General features: G+C 44.6%; 2 protein-coding genes across 5 annotated transcripts in view; both read left to right on the forward strand.

The window, feature by feature from the left end:
- LOC116936938 (uncharacterized) overlaps positions 1-20,070 on the forward strand; it is a 179,354-nt gene that overhangs the window by 79,795 nt on the left and 79,489 nt on the right. The window lies entirely within an intron of this gene.
- On the forward strand, positions 8,103-16,490 carry LOC142907924 (uncharacterized). 4 transcript variants are annotated; one of them, XM_076057922.1, is made up of 4 exons: positions 8,103-8,331; positions 12,088-12,909; positions 13,064-13,127; positions 14,547-16,490. In XM_076057922.1, exon 4 carries the CDS (start codon positions 14,557-14,559, stop codon positions 15,550-15,552), a length of 996 nt encoding a protein of 331 aa, XP_075914037.1. In that variant the 5' UTR covers positions 8,103-8,331; positions 12,088-12,909; positions 13,064-13,127; positions 14,547-14,556; the 3' UTR covers positions 15,553-16,490. The 4 variants fall into 4 exon arrangements, with proteins under 4 accessions (XP_075914037.1, XP_075914038.1, XP_075914036.1 ...); XM_076057923.1 differs by having other exon boundaries at positions 12,868-12,909; XM_076057921.1 differs by lacking the exon at positions 12,088-12,909.

Below are 20,070 nucleotides of genomic sequence, written 5' to 3' on the forward strand. Positions count from 1 at the left end.
ATAGCAGGCGTTACTAAAAAGATTTCCAAAATTCTAAACAAACACAAGATCCAGGTCCGGTTCAATACAGTACACAAAATTCGTGATCTGATCCCATCCGTGAAGGATGTCATTCCTGACTTACAGTACCCCGGGGTTTACAAATTGAGTTGTACCTGCGGTGATTTCTATATCGGGGAGACAAAGCGACATGTCTCTGACCGAATTCGCGAGCACAAATCAGATTTGAAACACGGCAAAACGAATTCTTCTGCCGTTGCTGATCACTGTTACAACGCTGTGGGGGATCACGATATAATTTTCTCCGATACCAAGGTTCTTTGCAAACCCACGGGCTTTTATCAGAGATTTGTTCATGAAGCAATTCAGATCTACAAACACAGACACAATTTCAACCGAGAAGATGGTTTCAAATTAAGCAACCATTGGAAAGATGTTCTAAATCGAACTAAACATTAAACTAATTTCAATGGTACAGTATATTTTTTCAAGTAGTGGTATCCCAAACTTTTGCAGCTCTTATAAATTCCCTTTTCACACCATCAATAGGTAAACTCCCCCCCCCCTCCCCCCGCGCCAAACGGCAAGTCCACCGGCACGTACACCACCTCTTTCCTAAAATCGGCCAATCAAATGCTATTTTTTATGCTAATTTCTTCGTCAGAACACCTTGTTTTCTCGCACACAGTTTAAAGGTCCGCTGTCTGAGCGTGGTTGTGTTTCGCTAAATTCTCCTGTTTGATTAGTACTAGGTGCCTCGGTGAATGTATATGCTCTGACTTTAACATAGCTATTTCTGTGACCAGTTACAAGCTAATCACTCAGCTATTTCAATTCTATGCTAATTCCTTTGTCAAGGGGTACCTCTGCGGATGTGTATACTTTAACTTAGCTATTTAAATGAGCCATTTCAATGCTAAATTATATGCTAATTCCTTTGTCAAGGCGCTTTGTTTTCTTCTCACACAGCTTAAAGGTCGTGATCTAAGCGTGGCTTCTCTCACTCCAGCGCTGTCCTCCAGACAGTCTCGTCCCTTCACCTGATGAAGGCCACTTGTGTTGTGGCCGAAACGTCGTGATTTTTGTTATTTTATTTTAACCTACGTGACTTTACCCAATAGAACCAAAGAGTATGGATCCTAGCAGTCACGAAAGCTTTAAATCTAGAATCCATACACCCAGCCATCAGATTTACCATGGAGGTCGAAAAAGATGGCAAACTACCCTTTTTGGATGTCTTAATTAAAAGGAGACATGATGGTTCAATGAGCCACCCTGTCTACAGGAAAGCTACCCATACAGATGCGTACTTGAAACCGGATTCCCACCACCATCCATCCCAGAAGAACTCCCTCATCAAGACTCTATACCAAAGAGCCCAATGCATTTCCGACCAGGATCACAATACCAGTGAACTCAAGCATGTACACCAGGCTCTCAGGGCTAATGGTTACTCCGACTACACAATCCGCAAAGCCATCACTCCAGTCATGAAGAAGGATCCTCTTGTGGAGCCACTCAAAACCATCACCTTACCCTACATTGCATGGGTCACTAAAAAGATCTCCAAAATCCTGAATAAACACAAGATCCAGGTCCGATTCAACACAGTACATAAAATCCGTGATCTGGTTCCGTCTGTAAAAGATGTGATTCCGGACATACAGTACCCAGGCATTTACAAACTAAAGTGCCTCTGTGGTAGTAGCTACTTTGGAGAAACCAAACGACATATCTCGGACCGCATCCGCGAACATAAAGCAGACTTGAAACACGGTAGAACGAACTCCTCTGCCGTGGCAGATCACTGTTATAATTCAGTGGGCTCACATGACATTGACTTCTCCAAGACGGAGGTTCTTTGCAAACCAACCGGCTACCATGAGAGATTCGTTCATGAGGCCATTCACATATACAAGCACAGAGACAATTTCAACCGAGTATATGGATTCTGGCTTAGTAACCATTGGAAAGATGTTTTAAACCATTTCCGTTCTTAATTAATTGTATTTTACGATGACCTTCAGACCGCAGCTCTTTCGCTGGCATTGACTCTTAATACCTCTCACACCACGGTTAATGGTATGGTTTACAACATGGAGTATAACAGCGCCTCGCAGCTGTCTCTCTCCCCCTCCTCCGTTCCGACCATGGATGAACTCGTCCGTCTGAATGGGACTCGTAGCTATCCATGTTGCTAAAGTTGAGGGTAAGAATCCACCCATTTTTCGCAATATAGCATTGTGATATATAACGACTTATCGTTGGTAGCTTAGCTGATTGGAGAATATAGAGTTTATTGATAACATTGAGGTAATTTATATTTTAGTATTTTTTATTGGTTCACTATATAGTATTCATTATATATTGCATTGTATACCCAGTTACTGTGAATAGCTCAGATGTGTAGGCCTTAACTTCAACATAGCCATTTCTGTGACCAGTCACAAGCTAATCACTCAGTTATTTCAATGCTAAATTCGCCTAGTTATTTCAATGCTAAATTCTCCTGTTTGATTTGTACTAGGTGCCTCGGTGAATGTATATGCTCTGACTTTAACATAGCTATTTCTGTGACCAGTTACAAGCTAATCACTCAGCTATTTCAATGCTAAATTCTTTGCTAATTCCTTTGTCAAGGAGTGCCTCTGAGGATGTGTATACTTTAACTTAGCTATTTCAATGCTAAATTCTATGCTAATTCCTTTGTCAAGGGGTGCCTTTGCGGATGTGTATGCTTTAACTTTAACATAGCCTTTTCTGTGATAAGTCACAAGCTAATCACTCAGCAATTTCAATGCTAAATTATGTGCTAATTCCTTTGTCAAGGTGCTTTGTTTCTTCTCACACAGCTTAAAGGTCGTGATCTCAGCGTGGCTTTCTCACTCCAGCGCTGTCCTCCAGACAGTCTCGTCCCCTTCACCTGATGAAGGCCGCTTGTGTTGTTGCCGAAACATCGTGAGAATATTATTGTTATTTTATTTTATCAATTTATTATTTTATTCTCATTCTACGTGACTTTACCGAAAGAACCAAAGAAGATGAATCCTTGCAGTCACGAAAGCTTTAAATCGAAATAAAAGAGCTAAGCTAGTTTTGAAAAGAATTCGTTTCACATTAGAAGAAGTTACAGCAGCAGAGGTCAGTGTAAATGCGATTGGTATTACCCCAGAGTCGCGGCATCTCTTCAGAAAGGTGAGAGACTCGATCAGCTGAGCCTTCTTATCCCGGAGTTTCTTGAAGGATCTTAAAGTTATGTGGAAACCCTCCCCGTAGAGGCGGTTAAATTTTGATTTAAAGCTTTCGTGACTGCAGTAATTAATATTCTTAGCTCTTTCAGTAAAGTCACGTTGAAGGGAAACAATAAAATAATAAAATATATAAAAACAATAAAAATTCTCACGACGTTTCGACCATAACACAAACGGTCATCATCACGTGTGTCGGTTTGCATTAATTTATTTTTAAACGGTGTATTTCTTTATTTATAAAAAAAACGTCAGCGCCACACGCAGCGATTTGGCAGTTTATTTAGAAGGACTAGTCCATCTATGTTCTGAAAAGAGGAGGGGGGAGACGAAAAATTAATGTATACTGTCTGAAAGCCACTGTAAGCGTGAACAATCAAGACCTTAAATGGTTAATCAAATCTTTCCAATGATTGCTAAGCCAGAATCCATCTTCTCGGTTGAAACTGTCTCTGTGCTTGTATATGTGGATAGCCTCATGAATGAATCTCTCATGGTAGCCAGATGGCTTACAAAGAACCTCTGTCTTGGAAAAGTCAATGTCATGTGAGCCTACTGAATTATAACAATGATCTGCCACGGCCGAGGTGTTGGTCCTACCGTGTTTAAGGTCTGCTTTGTGTTCACGAATGCGGTCCGAGACATGGCGTTTGGTTTCTCCAATGTAACTACTACCACAGAGGCAACTTAGTTTGTAGACACCAGGGTACTGTATGTCCGGAATCACATCTTTTACAGACGGAACCAGATCACGGATTTTATTAAATGTGTTGAAACGGACCTGGATCTTGTGTTTATTCAAGATTTTGGAGATCTTTTTTGTGATCCCCGCAATGTAGGGTAAAGTGATGGTTTTGAAAGGCTCCTCAAGAGGGTCCTTCTTCATGGTTTCAGTGATAGCTTTGCGAATTGTATAGTCGGAGTAACCATTAGCCTTAAGAGCTTGGTGTACGTGCTTGAGTTCACTGCCTCTGTGTTCCTGGTCGGATATGCATTGGGCTCTATGGTACAGTCTTGATGAGAGAATTCTTCTGTGATGGATGGTGGTGGGAATCCGGTTTCAGATAAGCATCCTTATGGGTAGCTTTCCTGTAGACAGAGTGGCTCATTGAACCATCAAGTCTCTTTTCTATTATTAGGACATCTAAAAAAGGTAGCTTGCCATCTTTTTCGATTTCCATGGTAAATCTGATGGCTGGGTGTATGGAATTGATGTGGTCGAAGAATTGGTCTAGAGCAGGCCGGCCATGTGGCCAGATGACAAAAGTGTCATCCACGTACCTCTTCCATAAGGTTGGGCGCAGAGTGGCAGTCTGGATGGCGTCAGTCTCAAATTTCTCCATGAAAATGTTAGCTATAACCGGAGATAGGGGGAAGCCCATTGGGGTGCCCTCAGTTTGTTTGTAGAAAGTTCCATTCCAAGTGAAGTATGTATTGGTTAAAGTGTCTCACCAGGGGGGGGTACCTCAGTGTTTAGTCCTTGATGAACCAAGTCTTCAATGATTGCGATGGTGTCAGGTACAGGAACCTTGGTGAATAAGGAAACTACATCAAAACTGACAAGCAGGTCGTCTGGGGACAGGGGAATACCCTTGATTGTCGATACCAGGTGAGTAGAATTTTGTACTGCAGAGGTGGTTTTTCCAGTGAAAGGACGCAGGATTTCAGACAAAAAACGAGCCAGTTTGTAGGTGGGGGAGTTGATAGTAGAGACGATGGGACGAAGGGGTGTATCTACTTTATGTATTTTTGGTAAGCCATATAAGCTTGGTGGCCTGGCAGCAGAAGGTTTCAACGAAAACTGTTTAGATTGATCAATTAATGCGGTTGAATCAGAAATTATTTTGTTGATTTGTGTGACGAGGCTGTTGGTGGGATCTCTTTTTATTTTTGTATAACTACCATCATCGAGTAATTCTTTAATTTTGTTGTTGTATTCTATTTTATCCATGATGACAGTAGCATTGCCCTTGTCAGCTGAGAGGACCACAATATCATCCCTCTTTTTCAATTCATATAATTCAAAACGCTCATCTTTGCGGAGGTTAAATTTCGATTTAAAGCTTTCGTGACTGCAGACAGTCTCGTTCCTTCACCTGATGAAGGCCGCTTGTGTTGTGGCCGAAACGTTGTGAGAATATTATTGTGTTATTTTATTTTATCAATGTATTATTCTATTCTCATTCTACGTGATTTTACCGAAAGAACCAAAGAAGATTTGCTGAGGTTGCTAGCTGGCATCTTAGCGTTTTTGAGGGTTGCAGCTATTTCAGATCTTGCTACGTCTGCAGCGATGTGACCCAGGCCCCTGAGAGCAACGTCTACTTGGGCAATTATATCATTAACTGGTATGTGTTTAGGTGTGACTGCAAAGTTTAGACCTTTAGCTAAAACGGATTTCAGACCATCGGAAATAGAACTGTTACTACGATTAATTACGACTTTGTCAACGTCTAACTTTTTGGTGTGTGGGTTCGGTCTTTTGTTGAAGAGGAGGTTAAATTTGGAAATCAGGTTGTCCTTACATTTGGTCGACATAGTAGCAGCTGAAGAGGCAGTCATATTGTCTACATGTTCCCAATCCGATGTGGACATTGTTGCCGTCAATGATAAGTGTGATTTGTAGAGTGTCTTGTCTAACTGATCTAGTTCGGTGCGTATAAGTCTGATTTTTTCTGAGATAAGAGCTAAGCTAGTTTTGAAAAGAATTCGTTTCGCATTAGAAGAAGTTACAGCAGCAGAGGTCAGTGTAAATGCGATTGATATTACCCCAGAGTCGCGGCATCTCTTCAGAAAAAAAAACACACAAAGCGCAGACCTTAAACCCGGTAGGACCAACACCTCGGCCGTGGCAGATCATTGTTATAATTCAGTAGGCTCACATGACATTGACTTTTCCAAGACAGAGGTTCTTTGTATGCCATCTGGCTACCATGAGAGATTCGTTCATGAGGCTATCCACATATACAAGCACAGAGACAATTTCAACCGAGAAGATGGATTCTATCTTAGCAATCATTGGAAAGATTTGATAAACCATTTCAGGTCTTAATTGATTGTTCACGGTTACAGTGGCTTTCAGACAGCATACATTAATTTTTCGTCTCCCCCCTTCCTCTTTTTAGAACATAGATGGACTAGTCCTTCTAAATAAACTGCCAAATTGCTGCGCGTGGCGCTGACGTTTTAAAATAAATAAATAAACACACCGTTTAAAAATTAATTAATGCAAACCGACACACCTGATTACGACGGTTTGTGTTATGGTCGAAACGTCGTGAGAATTTTGTTTTATATATTTTATTATTTTATTGTTTCCCTTTAATGTGACTTTACCGAAAGAGCTAAGAATATGAATTACTGCAGTCACGAAAGCTTTAAATCAAAATGTAACTTTGAATTGCATTATTTTTTTGAATTAGATCATTTTATTTCTTCATTAAAAGCTCATGTATAATTTTACATCTGGAAGACTTAATTTAAAACGACATTTTGTGTGAATTTTCTCTCGTCGTGAAGTAGATGGCCTTGCCGGGGGTTCGGTTCGATGCGGACTTTCACCTGGTTGGGATCGCGGGATCGAGATGAGGCGACACAGAGCTGGCCATGCAAGAAGACCGCCGTCTGCAGATCGATTCCAACGTGATCGAGCGTCTGTCCCTGCGCCTCCGTCGTTCATGCAGGGGGCTAGTAGGTTTACAGCGCCCCCTGCATGAAAAAGACAAAGTGCAGCGTTCATCACAAACAGATGAGGTTGTGCACTTATATAAAGGAGTATAGCCAGTGGGTTTTCAAAGTACCTTCGTCTTACAGAAATCAATTTCGCGTGATCCCGGGGGGGGGGGGGGGTCACCTTATCTTTATCACGTGCTGTAGCTCACGTGACAATGTCTGGATGTTATCGCCTGAGGACGACCGCTCGTGTTCCGATCGAAACGTCGTGATATATTTATTTTCTACCTACGTGACTTTACCGAAAGAACAAAAGAATATGAAAGACGTCTTGTCTGCTGAACTTGTTCATAGCTGTAGCTGTGTACATCGATATCCCACATTGCTTACACGTACACACCACACACAATGAAATAGAAACTGGAACGACTTCCGGGGATGGGCAAAGATCGAGGAATCTCTTTCAATGGAGCGAGTTAAGTGTGTACAACATCTCTCTGTCCGTCTGTGTCTCTGTCCGTCTGTGTCTCTGTTCGCCTCTGTTTCTCTCTCTGCCTCTCTCTATGTCGTCTCTGTGTTCTTCTTGTCTGTCTGTCCGCCTGTCTTGTCTGTGTGTGTCTATCAGCGTCTGTCCCACCGTAGTCAACGACTGTCAGTAGCAGCACGCGCCCGTTCAGCTCCCACGGCTACACGCCACTCAAACTTGCTCCCAACACAAAGACAAAGATCCCCCGCATAGCCTGCACAGAATGTCATGGCAAGTGCTGTTAGTGAGCACCTAACATAAAGACAAAGATGCCCTGTATAGCCTTAACAGACTGTAGGGGCAAGTGGTGTTAGCGAGCACCTATTAAGGGTGGGACGGCACCACGCCCGGCCGCCTTTGTCTCCCTAGTGGCGATGTTTACACACCGCACCGGGTACTCGTTTGAGGCCGAGTCGACGTAGGGGAGGCTCAGGACCGGTTCAGAAAATCGTCACTGGCGGTGTTGGCCACGAGCGGGAATGGAACTCGGCTGGTCGGGTGCGCAGCGCAGCGCTCACCACGTCACTGCCGCTCCCCTTGTCAACAAACTTGAACTCTGAACCCGCTCTCCGACGTCATCGCTCAGCGTGACCTCAACGACGTCGAACGACAGGGGGGAGGCGTGCCTCGCTAGTGACGTCATGTCACCCACAACAACGCCGCGCTCTTGGTCGTTACGTCCCCTCTGGTCGGCCGCTGCCCATTTCTGTCCAGTGCCAATCCATGTATGGGCCGGGCTCATTAGCATAATTTATTTAAGTTAAGAGCCGCTCGTTGTGGGAGGGGAGTGTTTTGTACTCCGCAAGTGACGTCATGTCACCTGCTATCGCGTGACGTCACGAGGTAACAGGAAGCTGCCGCTCCGCGCGTGCACTGAAATCCGAGGTGAGAAATTCTCATCGCGTTTGTGGTGGTGGTGGTTGTTGTGGTGGTGGTTGTGGTGGTGGTTGTGGTGGTGGTGGTTGTGGTGGTGGTTGTGGTGGTGGTGGTTGTGGTGGTGGTTGTGGTGGTGGTGGTTGTGGTGGTGGTTGTGGTGGTGGTGGTTGTGGTGGTTGTGGTGGTGGTGGTTGTTGTGCTGGTGGTGGTGGTTTCAGTTTTCATTTATTTGGTATAGCCCTGTGCGCCATTCGGCTCTTGAATCGGGTGCAACCGCAACAAACAAAACTAAAACATGAACAAGAAAACATCTTAAAGTGACTATGTGACTGTGCAAACAGAAAATCCAGGAAAAAAGATCAAAATATTCCTGAAAAAAGCACCGTACACCAACGCTGTGTGCAAAAATCCCAGTGGGATGCAAGTCAAACAACAACAACCACAAGACAACTTAGATTAAGGCCATCAGTATAACTCTGTACTACAACAAAGCAAACATGTCCAAACCAAAAAACTTTTCGAAATCACCAAAATAAAGCAATAAAAGCAATCTAACAGTGATCATAGGAGCTGTGACCGGATTTTCACAACGACATTAACAACATGTAACACCAAACCTTGTAGCCATAGCTGGCTGCATGATTCACTCCACAACAGCATGAGCATCAGTCGGAGTATCAAATTGTTCAATGCACCTTTAAGATCAGCACGCTAAATCAAAATACAGATAATACTTTGCAGCGGTCATCCGGAGCGAAACATTTTAATTTATTTTAGGCCACTGAATAGCAGTGGCAGCTAGGGGTGTACAACTCCTCTAGAGCAGTTTTGACTGAAGATCTCATAGGTAGTGATTCAAGTTGCAGTTTATTGGCAATGGCATTCCATACCCTGGGGGCATCAATAGCAAAGGCCCTTCAGTTTTTGTACGGCAATAGGGAATGTGAAGCTGGTAAATGAGCGAAGACCTGAGGTCAAGTTTGTTCTTTGAAACAGAGAGGAGATCCAGCAGGTAGTCTGCTGATGTTTTTGTAGGTTCATCGTGAATGCACAAGCCGTCAAACATTAGGAGATGTTAAGTTTGACCCAATGTAGAGATCACAGTGGTGAGTCCTATATGGGCAGTTCAATTCAAATCTTAAGGCCGAATGATAGATGGAATCAAGCTTCTTCAGTACAGTACTTGGGGCTGATTTATACACGATGTCACAGTAATCAAGTAGAGGCAGTATGGTAGCTTTTATCAATTCCAAACGGAACATTGGGGGGAAGCAGTGCTTGTGTCGATACAGAAAACCAATTTTATTTTTGTCTTTTTACCAATATAATCAATGTGATCTTCAAAATTCAGTTTTGAATCCAGGATGACCCCAAGATACTTATAGATCTTGACTTGCTCTATTTGATAATTATTTAAGGAATGTAATTGGGGAAAAATAACTTCCCGCTTTAGTCCTGGTGAGAAGCATAGCACCTTGGTTTTGGAGGTATTCAGGACTATTTTAAGAGCAACAAGCTGATGTTGTAGTTTGTTGAAATCACCCTGGAGCTTAGCAATCACGTCATCTGGAGAGCGGCCAGCAGTAATCAGTATCGTGTAATCTGCAAAAAAAATTACCCTGGAATGATCCAGGTCAGTGTCCAAGTCATTGACGTAAAGAGAGAACAAGAGGGGGCCGAGGATGGAACCCTGTGGAACCCCTTTTGTTATCTTAGCACTGTTTGACCTCCAGCCATCTGCGAATACAGTTTGGGTGCGAGAAAAGAGGTAATTTTTAACCATTTTACTGCGTTTTCGGAAAAACCGAGGCAACTTCATTTACTAAGCAGGGTGTTGTGGTCGACTTTATCAAAACCTTTGGACAGGTCAAGAAAAAGACAGGCACAGTAGTGCTTATTATCAAGGCTACTATAAATGTGATTCAGAGTCTAATGCAGCAGATGTGCTGTATTTTTTTCAGAACCAAGATTGTTTTAGATGTAGTAGATTGTTGGTGGACAGGAAACTGCTAATTTGGTAGTTCAATAATTAAAAAAAAAATTTCATCAACGGAGACAAAATTGAGATTGGTCGGTAGTTATTTGGATCATCTTTAGGGCCCCCTTTGTGAAGTGGACAGACATAGAAATGTTTCCGTTCTAGAGGAACTGATGCTTCTTTGATGGTCAGGTTGAAAATATGGGCTATAGGTTAGAAAAGCCGTCTCGGGTGTGGACAAATCAAATTCAAGGACAGTGCATATTATTATCAGAGTTGTCTTTTTTGTTTGCATTTTGACTGCTTGTGTTGTGGTTATTGCAAACATGATGCCTTGAATAAAGGTGTCAGTTTTTGTGCCAGTTAAAAGGGTAAAACCTATTCCTATATCTTGTTTCTGGCAAAGGAGGTCTCATAATGTAAATGCTCACCCCAAGCCCTCAATACTCTGATAGTGCGCTGTTTGAGTTGTACGCCTTTTGGCGTCTTCTGGTCCAACACCAATGGAGACTAGGCTCTAAGAAAAGCTGTCTCGGGTGTGGACAAATCAAATTCAAGGACAGTGCATATTATTATCAGAGTTGTCTTTTTTGTTTGCATTTTGACTGCTTGTGTTGTGGTTATTGCAAACATGATGCCTTGAATAAAGGTGTCAGTTTTTGTGCCAGTTAAAAGGGTAAAACCTATTCCTATATCTTGTTTCTGGCAAAGGAGGTCTCATAATGTAAATGCTCACCCCGAGCCCTCAATACTCTGATAGTGCGCTGTTTTTGAGTTGTACGCCTTTTGGCGTCTTCTGGTCCAACACCAATGGAGACTAGGCTCTAAGAAAAGCTGTCTCGGGTGTGGACAAATCCAATTCAAGGACAGTGCATATTATTACGTGTCAGTTTTTGTGCCAGTTAAAAGGGTAAAACCTATTCCTATAGAGGTTGTAGTTGTCAATCGTAATCTGCAAATCATTGACGGCCAGAGTGAGAAATGTTTCTGTTAGGCAAAAAATGTCCGGGTTAAGATTGGCAACTTGTAGTTTTAGTTGACTTAATTTAATCACAAGCCCTCTGATGTTGACATGTAGAACACCTTTCCTGCCAGACAAATCTACAGAATTATACGAGTTCTATACATTTGGGTCAGGATGAAGCTCAATACCACCCAGAAATAAGAAAAGTAGAATTAATAGTTTGCACAAGTATTTTCTGTGAAAGGATGATGAGCGGCGAACCTTGGACAAATAGCAGTAGCTCGCAGATGGTGTTATTTTTAAGAGCAGAATGAAGTTTGGAAGGAGTGCTGGTGAGGAAATCGGACAAAGATAGGGTTGAAAAGGATACAATGATGGAGTGTAGAAGTGTCTATAAGCTGTTTCATTTGCAGATGTAGTGGCAAATCGAGCAACAATTATGGACGCAAAGTAACGAGGTGAGCTGTTTGTAGAGTTGAGTGTGGCACTAGATATGGCCGGGAGGGACAGCAGTAGATACACAGCATGAGAATTGCCATCCTTAAAATATCCGGGGTACACACAGATTAACACACAAGTGGAAAAGAAAAAATATATACTTGTAGGCCGAGCGCGAGAAAACGTCTTGCCGCACTCATCACAGATGCGCGGCTTCTCGCCTGTGTGCTAGGGTTGAACAGCGCCCCCCACCAGACAGGGACAGCAGATTCTTGGCTGCTGTGGGCTCGGCTGTACCACTTGCACCGCCTCCTTTCCCTGCCGCAGGATGGTGCTCAAGCTAGCCCTCCTTGAGCTCAGCCCACGACTGGAATGTCGTTTCTAGGCCTCTCGTGTCTCTGCTGACCGACCAGACGGCCCCACTGAAGCCCACACAGGGGACTCTTCATTCACGACCCTTGGCCGTCTCGACGATCTCCGTGAAGTTGTCCAGGATGGAGCGCATGTCGTCCTTGAGCCGCTTGTTAAACGACTGCAGCAGTGCCTCCTTGCTCTGGGGCAGCGCCCGCGACATCTCAGGGCAGCGCCCGCGACATCTCGGGGCAGCAGCAGTGGAGAGAGCACGACTCTCTCTCAGGGCCGCAGTGGACGGAGCACAGCTCTCCCTCAGGGCAGCAGTGGAGGGAGAGAGTCTGGCTCCCTCACGGCAGCGGTGGCGATAGCGCGGCTCTCCCTCAAGCCAGTAGTCAAGAGCATGGGGCTCCCTCCGGGCAGTAGTGGACAGAGCACGGCTCTGCCTCAGGGCAGCAGCAGAGAGAGCGCGGCTCTCCCTCAGGGCAGCAGCGGAGAGAGCACGCACTAGGCCGCTATGGTAACTGGAAGCCTACGGTCTTACCTAGTTACGCCTGCCGGGAAAATGCTCACTAACCACCTTCGTGTCCGCGAGATTCAATCGCGAGACTTCTTAAACCGTCGTAGAAGCTTTAGTGCCGGCTGTTTAAAATTCAATTATTATTTGTAGGGTGTTTTTTTAAACATAAACAACAAAAGCAGTCACCACGCATGTGGTGGTGGTGGTTGTGGTGGTGGTGGTTGTGGTGGTTGTGGTTGTGGTGGTGGTTGTTGTTGTTTACCAAGTTAGAGCCTCGCTCTCTCTCTCTCGTAGGGATGTCAATTGAGTAGCAGCGAGCATGGAAGCGATGTCCAGGTTGGAATTTTACAACGCGGGGCCTTGCCTCCTGCCCTCGCCTGATCGCGTTTGCTTCAATTATTTTGCTTAAGTTGAATTTGTCTTCACACGGCTGGCCACTTTGTAACTTTGTTTTACTTTAAATATTCACACAGTTTTTATTTTTTACCAGGCCAAGCCTGCTTGAGCTGCTGTACCGCTCTTGTTTTCAGAAGCAACCTGCCCACAACAACAAGGTGAGGCTTGTCAACAGCGTGGTGGTGTTCACTCTAGACGCGTGGCGGTGTTCACTCCAGACGCGTGGCGGTGTTCACTCTAGACGCGTGGTGGTGTTCACTCTAGACGCGTGGTGGTGTTCACTCTAGACGCGTGGCGGTGTTCACTCCAGACGCGTAGCGGTGTTCTCTCTAGACGCGTGGCGGTGTTCACTCTAGACGCGTGGCGGTGTTCACTCTATACGTGTGGCGGTGTTCACTCTGGACGCGTGGCGGTGTTCACTCTAGACGCATGGCGGTGTTCACTCTGGACGCGTGGCGGTGTTTACTCTGGATGCGTGGCGGTGTTCACTCTAGACGCGTGGCGGTGTTCACTCTAGACGCGTGGCGGTGTTCAGTCTAGACGCGTGGCGGTGTTCACTCTAGACGCGTGGCAGTGTTCACTCTATACGCGTGGTGGTGTTCACTCTAGACGCGTGGCGGTGTTCACTCTAGACGCGTGGTGGTGTTCACTCTGGACGCGTGGTGTTCACTCTGCATGTGGAGTGGGGACAACCGGGGGATCCGGAGGGAAATCCACGCGACCACGGGAAGAGAGAGAGAGACACACAAACTCCAAATATCCAGCAGGCATCAGGGTCAGGATCGAACCCACGACTTCCTGTATGCCAGGAGAGGTAGTTAACATCTCACCACGGGGAGAGAGAGACAGGCAGCCTCGGCGATGTTGATTTATCCTCATTGAATTACTTGGTGGAGTGAGGAAGCATTAATACTGAGCAGGTGAAGGTGGCTAGGCATGGGTCTGGACACACCACCACCTGTGAACCATGCAGTGTGTGACAGTGTAAAGTTTGTGTTTTCACTAAAGTCTGTTAACTCTGTTGAACACGGAGGTTATATCACAACAATATTTTGTTTTTGTTTTCCTCTGGAACTCTTTGTAAGAATGGAAACAGTCAACACAGTACACACATGCAGCTGAAGTCAGATCTGTTCATCCCAGCATTCATGGACATCGTGAGCCTGGCTGGCTTCACACCTCTAAGTTGCGATTGAACATTCATTTATGCATTTCTGCATAACACAAATAGTTTTATTTTCAACACCCTTTGCTATATCAGCTGAATTTAGCTTTCATAAAAATACCTTTTGTATCCAGACAGCCGAAATTGTGTGCTCGGAGTTTTGGGTTAACATTCATTTTGAAGACACTAGGGATTCCAGGCATATTCATGACCATTCGCCCTCTCATTGTGTTCCATAACAGCCTGTGATGAATTTGGGAAACTTTTTGACTATATCATGAATATATGAATAAGTATAGACGTGTAAGTCACGTGTTACTGTGTATATATGCATTCCTCTGTGCATCGATACTGACGTGTAGATGGTGTGGATATTATTTTTTTCTGTCTGCTGCTGTCGCTTCCTCTGCAGAATTTGTCTGATGGAGCAAAGGCACTCGGCGCAGCTCGGTACCATAAGGCAACAATGCGACCGGTGTGCATACAGCACGGTTCGTCCTGGACATTTGACACGGCACCAGAGAACTCACACAGGAGAGAAACCCTTCAAGTGCAGTGTGTGTGGGAAGGCGTTGGCACATTCATCTACTCTTAAAAGACACCAGAGAACACACATGGGAGAGAAATTCTTCAAGTGCAGTGTGTGTGGGAAGGTGTTTGCACATTCATCTACTCTTGTAAAACACCAGAGAACACACACGGGAGAGAAACCCTTCAAGTGCATTGTGTGTGGGAAGGCATTTGCACGGTCAACACATCTTCGAAGTCACCAGAGAACACACACGGGAGAGAAACCCTTCAAGTGCAGTGTGTGTGGGAAGGCGTTGGCACATTCATCTACTCTTGTAAAACACCAGAGAACACACACGGGAGAGAAACCCTTCAAGTGCATTGTGTGTGGGAAGGCGTTTGCACTTTCAACAAATCTTCAAAGACACCAGAGAACACACACAGGAGAGAAACCCTTCAAGTGCAGTGTGTGTGGGAAGGTGTTTGCACTTTCAACAAATCTTAAAAAACACCAGAGAACACACAAGCATCAGAAGATCCACAAGGAGTGGAGTCTGAAATCAGCTTGTGAAAGTCAAAGTGCCGCAATGAGCCCATCCCTCATGAAACAAGAACCGGAAGAAAATCCCAGCTTGGACACTTTTAAAGGTATCAAGGTGAAATATGAAGAGGTGAAGGTGAAATGTGAAGAAGTGATGGTGAAGAGCGAAGAAGTGAGGGTAAAATGTGAAGATGAAGATTCAACTCCAAAGTCGGACCTTCACATCGATGGAGGCAACGTGAAGCAGGAGGAGAATTCTGACTGTGAGGCAGAGCGAGGCAACTCCCAGCAGTTTGTGGAAGTGGAGGTGTGGGTGGACTTCCTCCGAGACAATAGAAAGTCAAATGTAGACCCGGTAGATGTGTAAGCTTGAGACGATGTCGCTCCAATAGATGCACCTTTGTCACAGGCCTTTAATAACAAGAATGTGAAGTTGAACACTCAATTCCTAGGTTCAACCTGCAGGGTAAGAGCGGCCAGTCTTTGTGGACCTGTGGGTTGGGTAGATCTCTAACCAGGAGCAAGAGCCAATAAGCTCCGAAGCCTTTACATTATGAGACCTCCTTTGCCAGTAACAAGATATAGTAACAGGTTTTTACCCTTTTAGCTGGCACAAAAACTGACACCTTTATACAAGGGATCATGTTTGCAATAACCACAACACAAGCAGTCAAAAATGCAAACAAAAAGAAACAACTCTGATAATGATATGCACTGTCCTTGAATTTGATTGGTCCACACCCGAGACGGCTTTTCTTAGAGCCTAGTCTCCACTGGTGTTGGACCATATGACACCATAAGGCGTACAACTCAAAAACAGCGCACTATCAGAGTATGGTGCCAGCTAAAAGGGTAAAAACCTTTTACTATAAGCTCCGAAGCATTCGCTATGTTATCATAATTGCATTTATATGGTGCTTGCTTAATCGCCTCGGCAACTCGGAGTTTTGTATCGTATCTCGTCTCAAACACGTGAAGAGCATCCCCAAGTAGCAGCTGCCCCTGTGTGGCACAAGGTGGTGGCCCTGCACCGGCCTGCATGTGGACAAGAGCCTGTCAGTAGGGGGCGATGTTTGATGTGGCGTCTTAGTTGTGGAGTTTGTAGGTAATGTTTAGAATTTGATCAATTTTGACCCAGACGCCAGCATGCAATGGCCTACTCGTTTTGAATGACGCAATAGTATGTTGTACATACACTGTTAAGCAGACGGTGCGTATTTTTGTTAAATAGATTCTTGTTAATACGATGTAACATGATACAGCATATTTCAGTTCAGTAATTAAATTTTGTTAATATGCCTGTCACTAATTTAGAATGAATACTTGTCTGATTGTGTGCATATATGTAACATTTTGTCGATAAGGGTCAAACATTGAATAAGTAATGTTAGGACAAAGTGTGTGTTTTGGAAGTAACCTGTACAGATAATAAAGGTTTTTGGGTTAGATCGCGTTTATTTATAAATGTGTCGTAACCCTCCACCACCCGACACGGCCAATCAGCAAAAAAAGTGTCACGTTGACAAAAGACAAATAATTCACTACTTCAGCCCACCGGTGTGTTGAAGAGTTAATCCACATTTACAGTTTGAGTACGACGTTTCGCTGGTAAATACTTCCAGCATCATCGGGCAATTCGCCAGAATGGTAAAGCCCTCGCTTGCTCCCGGTTTTATATAGAGCAGCAGGGTGACGTCATCACTTAACTCATCAGGTGCAGTGATTAGAGGCGGAGGGGGGGGTAATGTAATTATATAATCGATTAGTAATCAGTCATTGGTTATGATTAGTAATGAGTTGTAGATTAGTAATTCTTTAAATCAAAATGTAATGTGTATTATTTAATAATACGCTTCCAGGCCGCACTAAGCCGGTAGCTGTCAGAGCGATTAAAGTTATTCTTGTTCCTCTCAATTTCAATGGATTCTCTAATTAGTCTTTGCCAGTAATAATTAGTTTTACACACCACTGCAACATTGTCAAAATCAATTGAGTGTCCTTGTTGACAAGCATGTTCTGCCACTGCCGACAGTTGTGTTTGAGATAATTTAATATTTCTCTGATGTTCTTTTAGTCTTACGCTGATGTTACGTCCCGTCTGCCCAATGTAGCAGCTGCCACATGAACAATTAATCCGATATACACCTTCTGTTGATAGTTTAGGTAATGCGTCTTTAGTGCAAGATACTAGTTTTTGAATTTTGTGTACTGTACCAAATCTTACTGTAATGTTTTGCTTTTGCAAAACGCGGGCTAATTTGTCAGTTACTCCTGAGATATATGGAATTTTTATTGTTTTAACAATCTGGTCGCTTTCAGTAGTATTGCTTTGCGATCGTGATTTGGCATTCAGTGCTCTGTTAATTTGAGCATTATTGTAGCCATTCTGTCGTAGTGCGTCTTTAACGTGTTTAATCTCTCTCACTAGACTCTCACCATCTGACACTGTTTTCGCCCGATGTACGAGCGTCTTGATAAGAGAGGATTTTTGAGCTGGATGATGATGTGATTCTGCATTCAGATAGGCATCAGTGTGCGTTTGCTTTCTGTAAACGCTGTGTGTTATTTTACCGTTTAGGCCATGTCCAAGCAAAATATCTAGGAATGGGAGTGTGTTATTCACCTCCATTTCCATGGTGAACTGGATGGCCGGGTTTTGTGCATTGAGATGATTTAGAAAATCATTAAGTGTATCTTTACCATGTGGCCAGACAACCAAAGTGTCATCCACATACCTAAACCAAAAGGATGGTTTTAATGTGCTCGAGGCAAGTGCTCTTATTTCAAAGTTTTCCATGTACAAATTTGCTATAGCAGGGGATAAAGGAGAACCCATTGCTGCTCCTTCCTTTTGTTTAAAGAAATCCCCTCTCCATAAGAAGTAAGTGTTATTTAAACAATGGCCAGCAAGTTTCGGAATATCTTTTTGTAAACCGGTATTCTTTACTAGTGTATCAAGTAATTTAAGCGATTCGTCCACTGGAACCTTAGTGAATAGAGAAATCACATCAAAACTTACCAGAATATCATCAGGAGTAAGTTTAATATCTTTAATCACATTCACAAGATGTTCTGAATTTTTTATGAATGAAGATGTCTTACCGATGTAGGGCTGTATTTGTTTGGTTATATATTTTGCTAATTGATATGTGGCAGAGCCAATTGTACTGACTATGGGTCGTAATGGGATGCCGATTTTATGAATCTTTGGTAGCCCATAGAGTCTAGGTGGTTTTGAGGCCCTCAACGTGACACTTTTTTTGCTGATTGGCCGTGTCGGGTGGTGGAGGGTTACGACACATTTATAAATAAACGCGATCTAACCCAAAAACCTTTATTATGAATAATATTGGTCGCGAAAGCCTACGTGTTAAACTGTACAGATAAGTCGGGTGAGACCCGTTGTTGGGATCGCGGGATCGAGATGACGCGACACAGAGCTGGCCGTGCCAGAAGACCGCCGTCTGCAGATCGATTCCAACGTGATCGAGCGTCTGCCCCTGCACCTCCGTCGTTCATGCAGGGGGCTAGTAGGTTTACAGCGCCCCCTGCATGAAAAAGACAAAGTGCAGCGTTCATCACAGATAAAGTTGTGCGCTTATATAAAAGAGTATATAGCCAGTGGGTTTTCAAAGTACCTTCGTCTTACAGAAATCAATTTCGCGTGATCCCACCGCATTAAAACGATGCTCAGCTGAGCGGGGCGAGCCACGGGGGGAGGGGGGGGGTCACCTTATCTTTGTCACGTGACGTAGCTCACGTGACAATGTCTGGATGTTTTCGCCTGAGGACGACTGCTCGTGTTGCGATCGAAACGTGATTTTTTTTTCTACCTACGTGACTTTACCGAAAGAACCAAAGAGTCTGAAAGGCGTCTTGCCTGTGAAACTTGTTCATAGCTGTAGCTGTGTACATCGATATCCCACATTGCTTACACGTACACACCACATACAATGAAATAGAAACTGGAACGACTTCCGGGGATGGGCAAAGATCGAGGAATCTCTTTCAATGGAGCGAGTTAAGTGTGTTCAACATCTCTCTGTCCGTGTCTCTGTTCGCCTCTGTGTCTCTCTCTGCCTGTCTCTCTGTCGTCTCTGTCTCTGTGTTCCTTTTGTCTGTCTGTCCGCCTGTCTTGTCTGTGTGTGTCTATCAGCGTCTGTCCCACCGTAGTCAACGACTGTCAGCAGCAGCACGCGCCCGTTCAGCTCCCACGGCTACACGCCACTCAAACTTGCTCCCAACACAAAGACAAAGATCCCCCGTATAGCCTGCACAGAATGTCATGGCAAGTGCTGTTAGTGAGCACCTAACATAAAGACGAAGATGCCCTGTATAGCCTTAACAGACTGTAGGGGCAAGTGGTGTTAGCGAGCACCTATTAAGGGTGGGACGGCACACGAGGGGGTGGGTGGCCAGCACCACGCCCGGCCGCCTTTGTCTCCCTAGTGGCGATGTTTACACACCGCACCGGGTACTCGTTTGAGGCCGAGTCGACGTAGGGGAGGCTCAGGACCGGTTCAGAAAATCGTCACTGGCGGTGTTGGCCACGAGCGGGAATGGAACTCGGCTGGTCGGGTGCGGAGCGCAGCGCTCACCACGTCACTGCCGCTCCCCTTCTGTCAACAAACCTGAACTCTGACCCCGCTCTCTGACGTCACCGCTCAGCGTGACCTCAACGGCGTCGAACGCCAAGGGGGAGGTGTGCCTCGCTAGTGACGTCATGTCACCGACCACCGCGCTCTTGATCGTGACGTAACTTCCGCTCGGCCGCTGCCGATAACTGTTCCAGTGCCAATCCTTATTTGGGCAAAGCCACTCCCGGTGACTGGCTGCTCATTAACATAATGTGTTCGTGATAGCCGTCGCGAGTTTATTGCGACGG

This window comes from Petromyzon marinus, chromosome 85 (genome assembly GCF_048934315.1).
Source record: "Petromyzon marinus isolate PM22_M1 ecotype Great Lakes invasive population chromosome 85, UKy_Petmar_22M1.pri1.0, whole genome shotgun sequence".
NCBI lineage: Eukaryota > Metazoa > Chordata > Hyperoartia > Petromyzontiformes > Petromyzontidae > Petromyzon > Petromyzon marinus.